The 9826-nt window shown below is 42.3% G+C and overlaps 1 protein-coding gene across 1 annotated transcript; it reads left to right on the top strand.

Annotated features, from left to right (window-relative positions):
• The first annotated feature begins 4989 nt into the window (after positions 1-4989).
• Positions 4990-7568, top strand: LOC116382603 (cerebellin-2-like). The gene is made up of 6 exons (XM_031845789.1): positions 4990-5283; positions 5357-5419; positions 5508-5612; positions 6280-6321; positions 6423-6551; positions 6636-7568. The coding sequence occupies exons 1-6, from the start codon at positions 5010-5012 to the stop codon at positions 6917-6919; spliced, it is 897 nt and encodes a 298-aa protein (XP_031701649.1). The 5' UTR covers positions 4990-5009; the 3' UTR covers positions 6920-7568.
• The last annotated feature ends 2258 nt before the right edge of the window (positions 7569-9826 follow it).

Genomic DNA, 9826 nt, shown 5'->3' with positions numbered 1-9826 from the left:
GGGGGGGGGGGGGTACAGACACACTTGTCTTTGATAGCTCAGGTGGTCATCACCTGAGGGGAAACCGAGCGTTAATGGGCATTCTCAGCAGCAGACAAGCACAGGCTAGCGCTCCCTCTTCCCTGCCTGCCATAAACAGGGGGAAGTATGCATCACTAGATTGGGCTGAGGCCGACTACCTGCAGTCAAGCCCACTTCTTACAGTAGCGAGCAGACTCAACCTCCCGGACTCCCGCTGCTCCTTGTGATTGGCTGGGTCAGATGTGGGTCTTGAAGCACAGCCTGTGTGATTGGTCAATTTGCGTCCCTGCACCGCAGATAAGAGTTATTCCTGTAGATTATGTTATGTGTCAACATTTCTATTATAAGCAATTATATTGACAGTGGAACTGTGATGATTGATCGTTGCCTGAACTGCTCGATTACATCAGGAGACAACAGAGTTGCCTCTGAGAGCTCGGTCTGCGAAAAGTAAACAATAGATGAGTTTATCAAAAGGTTATGCGGCAAATATGATTTCCATGGTTTGGGTCACATCAGTGTGGCCTGAGAATGAAAAGGCACAGGGCGAGCTCAGAGAAAACATCTGCTAAAGTTAAACTTAAGGATAGAAAAGAACAGACTTCAAGTTTGTCTTAACTCCTTCAGAAAAGAAAGAAAGAGCTGAGAAATGCAGACAGAAAGACAACGAGAGAGGAATTTGCCTGAGAGGTGAATGAAGGAAGGTATGTGAGGTTGCCTGTCACGTTGAGGTGCCTGATAACTCTGACTAGGTGTCATCTTATCACACTTCAGCAGATATTGCACCACATCCCTAATATTCCACCTTTTGGAATGGAATCGATCAAGCCGAATGCAGAGAAAAATCTAACCGATCCTTTAAAAAATGACTTTTTTGCCTCCAGTCTGACCCGTGAGGCGACCAGAGGGAAGTTAGATCCAGGTTAAAGATTTAGCCCCGAGGGCAGATGCAGAGGAAAGGTAAGCTCATCCCTGCAGGATCGTATCGACCTGAGGCGAAGCTCTTCTCCAAAGGCTCCCTGGGTGGGAAGATTTACTGGAGTCCTAATCACAGGTCGACACCTTGGAAACAGTTTCTCTGACCAATGGGAGAGGAGCCGCAGACGATGCTTTGCCTTGTTAACTGCCACTCTGACAGAATGTAATGCCAGACATCTTCGGCATGTGTGACTTTTGACACCACAAACCGTGTTATTTACTTTCTGGTTGTACTGTATGAACTCGGCATACGGGTGCATTTGTGGGGCTGTATAGTAAGAAATGTGTCTGTAAAGTGTAAAATTATATATTTAAAAAAAGGTTCTCGGTGTGTAGACATGCTGTTAGTTTTGGATGGATGTGTAGCTGTTTTAAGATATGCCTGACAACCCACTTCAATGGAAGTGAATATAAATCAGTTCGTGGTGCTAACGGCATTGGACAATAAGCCTTATTTTGCTGTTTCTTTAAATGTAATATATTCCTTTTCCACGGTTAGGTCACATGATGACAGCTGAGCTAAACTCCACTGAGGGAGATGTTCAAAGAAGAGCTTTAGACTTAATTTTCTAGCTTTACATTTTTAAATGTTGCAGTGCAATATCTAAAATGCTGGGTAAATAAAAGCAAGCTTAAGTTAAGTTTGATAAACACATGTGAGAAATGTGTTTTCTACGCTGGTGGCAGTGGCAGAAATGTCAGCAGGTCTACAAACTTGGTCCAGATTATATATTATATATAAGAAGCTGACGTAGTCACCATGACAGGTGCAAATATTACCTCCATCACATCAGCATCTAAGCATTATCAATGTAAGCATGTTAGCATTATTGTTAGCCTGTTAGCATGCTGTTGTTAGCATTTAGCTAGGCTAGCTAGCGTGGCTGCAGACTCTTAGCCTTGTTTTGGGTGAACGATTAAACAACCAGCTGTTTGGCACCAGGGATACATGCATGTAGGCTATTTAAACTAATACAATCCAGTTTAACAATCAGACAATGGTGTATTGATGAGGACAGAACTAGAAAATAAGCATTGTAGAGTTTATACAGGGCGTGCACTTGAGTTCAAACTGATATTTAACCAGAGTTTACTAAATCATTGGTGCCATATTTCAGTCCTCAGCATCTAGACATCATAATTAAATTTGCCTCTTTGATGATGATGATGTTGATGAAGATGATAATGCATCAGTAGACAAGAGTATATCGGTAGATCATCTGTAATCCGAACCGTTTGTGTTTATCTAACCCTACCACCAATCCCTTGAGTTGTGATCAAAAAAGAAGGGCCTCCCCAATTTAAGTGGCGAAATTTCACAATATTCAGCAAATGAATTTGCAAGATGCAACAGGTACTGTGCTGCTTTCATGACTGTCTGCATACCGATGTGACCGCAGTCTAACTATTACTCTCTTTATCTCTGGCCCCTCCGGCACCAGGGTAGAAAAACCCTGTGTTCTCTTTCCAAAAAAACTCTTCTTTAAAACTTCTGTGGGATGTGTACATTTGTTTGTGTTCACCCCTTCAGCAAAGTCAGGTCTGTCATTTATATAGAAAGCAAAGTGAGAAGAGGATTCTGGGAGATTGTATTCTGCCTATTCTTAAATTATTAGATATGAAACCGTACAGTATATCTACTCAACACAACACTCAGCTGTGTTCTCCTGCCCCACCACCTCAACGCTGGCTGTGTTTTGTTAGATTGATGTCAGTGTGTTTATCTGGTGTGAATCCTGTTGAATGAGGCGGTGAGCAGTTTCTTTTTGACTGACAGCTGCTCAATATTCTTACTCACAAACACAAGCAGCAATCAGCATAAATCATGTCATTCTCTGCACTTTATACGCTTCAAGAACTATTTTATTGTTTTTAATGACAGGTTGATTTGTTGTTATTTCTGTCTAATTGTCTAACTTGTTGTCACTGATGCACACGCTTATGACTCACAAGCAACACGCCCAGATAATGGTCTTGTTGCAGTGGGAAATTTCCCCAACTCTTCACAATAACTTGCGGGTAGCCTAGGGAACTCTAAGGATGCCCGCTTGCACTCAAGGTGTTTGAGATATTTCCAGATCCAGTTGATTCTGGAGAACAACTTCACCTGACATAGAGCCATTTTTCTGGCTGACAGAAGGGGAAAAAAAGCACCAGTGGAAAGTCTTATCATGTTGACACAGTGTCACTGCAAAGGTATGACAGAGAATGAGTTCTGAGTCCTGTCAGTTCTGTTTTCCTCTCTGACACAGAGAGGACAATTATATCAGACACTGTTTGTGTGTGGCAATGAAATTAGTTCATCGCTCTGTTTACCCATGTTGCAAAAATGGCGCTTTAGCTTTGGTTTTATTCGGCCAGGTTTTGAGATTATCTGTTTTCTGCCTCGATATAGTGCAAATACACATGCATATATGCATAGGGTGCCCTGTGGATTATTTTATTATTATACTATAGTAACAGGGACACCGTTTCTGTCCGTCCGTCAGGTCCGTTCTTGTGAAGGCCTTAAGGCAGTGGTCACCAACCTTTTTAAGCCCAAGATCCCTGATGACAGGCAAGATCTAACTATTGAGGCGTTGAGAGAAAAAGACTGTCCAGACTGTACTTACAACTTGAGGCTTTTTATTTGGCCTAATTGTAATTGAATGAAATCAAACACTTTGGTCCAGCTTTCAAATTGATGTGACCAAGAACACACTAAATTACTTAATTTCAGTGCAACATAAAAAGGAAATTATTTGTTAACCGCACACAATATGAACAAGAAAAAACACATTTGCAATGAGCAGGCTGGATGAACTACCAATATTAACTGTTGTATTTATCAACTGAAGTTACAACACAACACTGACAAAATTCTCAGTCAGTGCAACGAATGTAAGTAAGGACACATCTACATTCTGCAACACTATCTGCTCGCTTTGACATGATTTTAATCAGTGTGAAGTTGCTTTCGCGTTGCCTGTGGAGTCTGTCGATTGTGCACACGTCTCTTCAGTCACATGCCCTTATAAGGAGCTGGCGGGGCGTTTCTGTATGCAAATCCAGGTGCACGAGAACGCGCGTTCAATTTATTAAGAATCCTCATTCGGGGAGCACAGCTGAGAACACTTCGGCTGGGTAAGAACCCATTTTCAGGCGTTCATGAATCAGGCGGAGATCTTTTCTGATGTTGGTCTTCCGAAGTCCGGAAGAAAACATTTCAGAAGACACTTCAGAAAATGTTCGAGAATGAGGCCCAATGTGTTTCTGAATTTATTTTTATTTTATTTTGGAGAGCGACAGGGAAAGTCTCCGAGATCGACCGACGGGTTGGCGACCACTGCCTTAAGGGAATGTCCTCAAATAGAGTGCTGAAGGGATGAGTCCTTAAACCTGGTAATGAGTTAGCATGACAGTTAGCATTAGAGTTTATTTTCTGCAATAATCCAAAAGCCAACAGCAAAATCTCATTGGCTTTTTGTAAAGGGAACCGGTGCGATGCTGACTTCCAGGGTTGGTCTGCAGAAATACGTCATCCCTGCAGCACTCTATTTGGCAGTTGGAGGTTATTTCAAGTTGGAGGTCAAAGGTCACTGTGACCTCCTAAAATACGTAACTCAAGAAGTCATATGCTAATTATGACAATTTCACACAAATGGTATAGAACGATGAAGTGATGAAATTTTGGACAGACATGGATGTAAACTGCAACATGACCAGTGAGCGGTAATTCTAGTTAAAATATATTTTTCATTTCCATTGTACTGAGGAGGCGGCAAAGAACTTGCTAACCTTGGCAGAACACTGTCAGCATGGCTGGTTACCATTTTAGGAAAATGCACTGTATGTTAAAGTCACAATCCTTTTTATCTCCACCACCTGCCACGTAACTCACAGTTACAGGTGTTGCTTTCTCACAGCTTTGGCAGACCCACCATCCACCTGACACATCTGACCTCGCACACACCCATAAATGGTCATTCAAGTGCACAGCTGAGCCACAGACAGCAAACAGCCAAACGAAGATGAAGACTTCCTCTGTGTTCTTACTGGTACTGATATTCTGCCATCATTGCAGAGCTCAGACACAGAGTAGCGACGATGACACGGCTCAGACACAGAGGGCCGGGACTGAAGCTAATGGAGGTGAACAAGAGCTGGTGCATCAGACTGACGTCTGGGTTGAACTGAGGAATCTGAGAGACATGGTGGTGGAGCAGAAAGTAGAGCTGAGGTACCTGACGGCCAGAGTAACAGCTGCTGAGAGCATAGTGGAGGCCTTGGAGATAAAGAATACAGGTACACTGTAATAAAGGACTCACTTTATAACAAAATGGATGTAGCTGAGCTTACATGAGCAGTCTTGTTGCAGCCATGGAGGCCAGGATGACGGCTGCTGAGAGCTTGGCAGAGGAACTGCAGATGGAGAATGACGGTAAACACATTGCAGCCAAACATAACTGAGATATTTTCGTTTTGTTCCATGTTTCCACTTTTCTGTCACATTTCTTCTGTCACTTTAGTTCAAGCTGCAGAGCTTGCAGTCGTCCAGCAGAAGCTCAGCACTCTGCAGCGACGACTGACAGTTGTTGAACACCACGTGGAGGAGGTGGAGAAACAGCAGGAAGGTAAACACCAGACGGAGCGCCTTTTGGCCTGAGGCGGTGTTTTGTAATTGTCGATAATGAGAGTGACGCGTTTTGCACACTGTTTTTGCGTTAAGTTTGTTAGCACTCATTCGCTGGTTTTCATGCAACAACAAAAGAAGAAGCAACAAACTGCAAAACGCTCTCTCTCTGATCAGGCCCTAAAGATTAGGAGCATTTCTATTGCCTCTCACCGGCTCTCAACATGGCGACGGCTGAGCCAGCGTCTCGCAGCTAATGCTGCTATTAGCCCCAACAGTACAAACAAAGGCTAAAGTACTGACGGACCTAACGGCGTTCACCTGAGGGGGAACCAGAGGGTTGGTGCTCAATTCCACGACAACGCCGTTGGTCGGGACGGCATTATCAGCTGCAACAGTTACATGACAGCAGCGCAGAGAAGCAGCCATCTGCTAACCAGTAGTGCACGCTCACATGCACAAACATGCACTAACAGCACGCACAAGAAGAAGCTCAGATTAAAACACACACAGAGGAAGAGGGACTTTTCGGCTCAGGTAGACATCACATACATTATTTGTTTGCTGCCATATTAAAGCTTTGACTATCACATTTAGCACCTTTAAGGGTTCATGATTTGTGTGATGATTTGTGTGCACATGGTCATGAATGTTTGTCATGATTTCAGGACAAGATGCTGCACTGCAGGAACTTCAGAATTCCAATAAAGGTAAATGTTTGTGCTTTGTGCATGTGTGAGTATATGTGTACAGGAAGAAGGTGACATACAGTAATTCAGAATTGATTGTGTGTTCTTTAACTTTGCCACAGTGGGGAAAGTGGCTTTTTCTGCCTCCCTTCTGACATCTGGTGAAGGTAACACTGGCAGCTCAGAGTATGTTCCACTCACCTTCAAAAATGTCTTCACCAACATTGGAAACCACTACGACCCAAACACAGGTAGTCTGATCGTGTTCCTTTGGCCACTTGGTTTCATTCTTCACTTCTACCAGTTGTGACTGTTCTTTTCTGCCTGTGTTTTAGGTTACTTCACTGCACCCGTGAGAGGAGTGTATTACTTCAGATTTACTGGCCATGTAGCACACACTGATCGTAGTATGATTATGAGACTTGTAAAGAACGGACGTTTCATGGTCACGGCTGCTGACCGTAGCACCACATCCACAGATCTTGAGGACAATGCATCCAATGGCATAGCGTTGCAGTTAGAAGTGGGGGATGCTGTTTCAGTACAAATTAATGGAAGTGTTTGGGATGACCAGTACCACAGAACAACATTTAGTGGCTTTCTGCTCTTTCCTTTCTAAGATATTCCAATAGAGTGCTGCAGGAATGAGTCCTAAAACCGGGAATGAGTCAGCAATTTTGCCCTTTTTATTCCCTCGTCTCGAAGTCAATGGATTTTTTGAATGAGTTTTTGGTTAGACGCCTGAAATAAGGTCTCTGGTTAGCTTAATGGTTGAGCTTAGCATTTTGTATCTATGTTACATATTTTGTCAGTAAATATCCCACTCGTGAAAAGTGAGACTAAACATCATCACGCTGACTTGTCCGCCTTTAGCTTCGTTGTGGTGACGCTGAAGTCATGCGACCGTGATGTAGTTTGTTAGATTCACGCTTAAAAACTCTAAAAAGTGGTGTTTATTATCTTCCTGAACTAGAACATGTAAGCATCATGAATGTTTGTTTGCCACAGAGTTTATTTTCTGCAATAATCCAAAATCCCATTGGCTTTTTGTCGAGTGAACCAGTGTGATTCTAACTTCCAGGTTGATCTAAAATGCGTCATCCCTGCAGCACTCTACTGCTAACATGAGAGCTATACATGCAGAGGCCAATTTAACTAATGGCTGCAAATTTATTCAAAACACAAAAACTGCATTTTCTGTAACTTTTTGTACCATAAAACAAAGTTTATAAGTTTATGAAAATAAAAACAACTAAATTAAAGCTTTTATTCACCTCCACATCTGACTCTTCTCATTTTTTTTCAATCTTCTACTGTTTTTTCCCCATTTTAATAAAACACCTACGACTCCAAAAAAAAAGGACAATGATGAATAGGTCGTTTCTAAGTCATTTGAATATGTTTTAAGACGTGTAAAATACTGTAATTGGAATTATATTTTCTGTCTGATATGGTTTTTCCACAAAAAAAGGTATAATTACTTTGGTAAAAATAAGAAAGATCCTGAATCTATGAATATGTAGAATTTGTTCACTTTAAAGTTTGACTGCTGCATAGTGTCCTATTTCACTGAAAACTCCATTTTCAGTATGTGTGCATTAGAGGCTTGAAGTTTCACACTTGTGTAAATTACATACTGGACTGTGATTGGCGTCCAAAGACGTTTTGGTTACAGGTACATGTCTTCACCTTCAGATGTGAGGGGAGCACAGTAGATTAATGTAAGATGAAACTCTACACCTACGTCATTCTGCAAGCTGAAGGCCAAAATCCAAGTGGTGTAACAAAACTAAAAACACCTTATTTAATGGAAATTTTAACTAAAATACAAAGTACATTATTGCATGATTCTCAATTAAGCTAAGAGGCTCTCACACTCAAATCCATGCACATGAAATACTTTAGGCCTATGTACATAACTACAGTACATCTTTACCTTTTATGCAAGTACGGATGCTACTGTAGAGGTAACACACTTTATTAGTATTTTTTAAACATAGTCTTCAAACAAAGACCCACTTTGGATAAGGTGGACGCATTACATTATGAAACAAAACGGGGAGAAAAAAACAAAACTCAAGAAATTCCTCAGATAAAAGTGGAAGAAAATGACAACCCATGAATGTGATCATTGTTTCCTTTCCTTTGGTGTTTCACATCATAAACCCCCCGGAATGCAGCTGCATCAGAGTTTGAGCTTTGACTAAATCCATTCAGACTCTTTGTTGTGCAGTCATTCAGATCGCACAGGTACACACACACACCCACACACACGCACACACACACACACACGCACACACACACTTACACAACACCACACCTCAGTTATCGGTCATCTACTATGGTTCTGATAACCCTGATCAACCCACAACAGAGCCATGCTAGCTACACCTCCATTCAGTGTGATTTATTTCTCTCTTTCTTTTGCTGCCCTCTACTTTCCCTGTTATTTCCCACAATGCACTGCAAGAAGACTATCAGCCACGATCGATCTACGAGCTATCAGATGCCCTCACGGTAAAATTTCACACCCTTACAGGCAGATACAACAGTGACACACTGCGGGTAAGATAAATTTCATATCTACTGTACCACGTTTGTTGGCTGTCTAAACAGATTCTGCATTCACGTGTAGAACCTGGAAGCAACGGGACAAGATTTTGGCATCGGAAGAGTTCTGGTTATCGTTTGTAGTCCGAGTATGTGTTGACCAATCACGTTCGAGCAGGCTTTGGTTGAATGCAGGTGGAGAGCAACAGAGGCGGAACACATCATCCAAAATTCAATCTGGGAAACCAACGGCCATCGTCTGACACTTTTTATTAGTTTAAAATTAGTAAACTGGCTACTTTTGAAATAATCCGGTCGTACACGTCGTGTCTCAACTCCAACTCTGGTCTCGTATCTCAAGTTGGTAATCGTACTGTAAAAAATGAGCAGCGCACAGGAAAAGGAATTCTTGGCCCACTGAGTATAGTCTCCTTGCCCCCAGAGGCTTATCCCTCGTCAGAATTGGTTCCGAGATTGATGGATTTAAAGAGAGGATACAGCGTTGGAGGAGGGCTCCCATTCATTGTTATGAAAACACTCACGTTTTCTTGAATCCCACCTCCCAGCCTTTGGTCCAGCCTTGTTCTCTGGCTCTTGGTTATTTAAATGTTAGTTTTGCGAAGTTTTTTCACACACAAAAAAGTGTATCCGCTGAGTTACAGACGTCCAATGTAAGTCTATGGGGAAAGAAATTATCTCTTTTTTTGGCTCCATGGCATCATGTGACAGACCCAGAAATTGTATTTCCACTGTTTGACCACTATGTCGAATTTGCTTCAAAGCCCGGCGGTGTTCCTCAGGGCTCGGTTGAGACTCCTTCCGCTTTCTGTAAGACAAATGGAGGCCAGTAACAAGCGAGGAGCGCTCAAAAGAATAGTTCAGCTGTGTTTATGGAAGGAGCCTGGAGTGCATTGGAGACGCGGCGTCTCCTTTGAATCTGATGAGGAGTTTAGATCAGACCTGCAGCTATATGGTT

This window comes from Anarrhichthys ocellatus, unplaced genomic scaffold (assembly GCF_004355925.1).
Source record: "Anarrhichthys ocellatus isolate YVR2014 unplaced genomic scaffold, GSC_Weel_1.0 scaffold5, whole genome shotgun sequence".
NCBI lineage: Eukaryota > Metazoa > Chordata > Actinopteri > Perciformes > Anarhichadidae > Anarrhichthys > Anarrhichthys ocellatus.
This window is presented reverse-complemented; position numbering and strand designations above follow the sequence as displayed.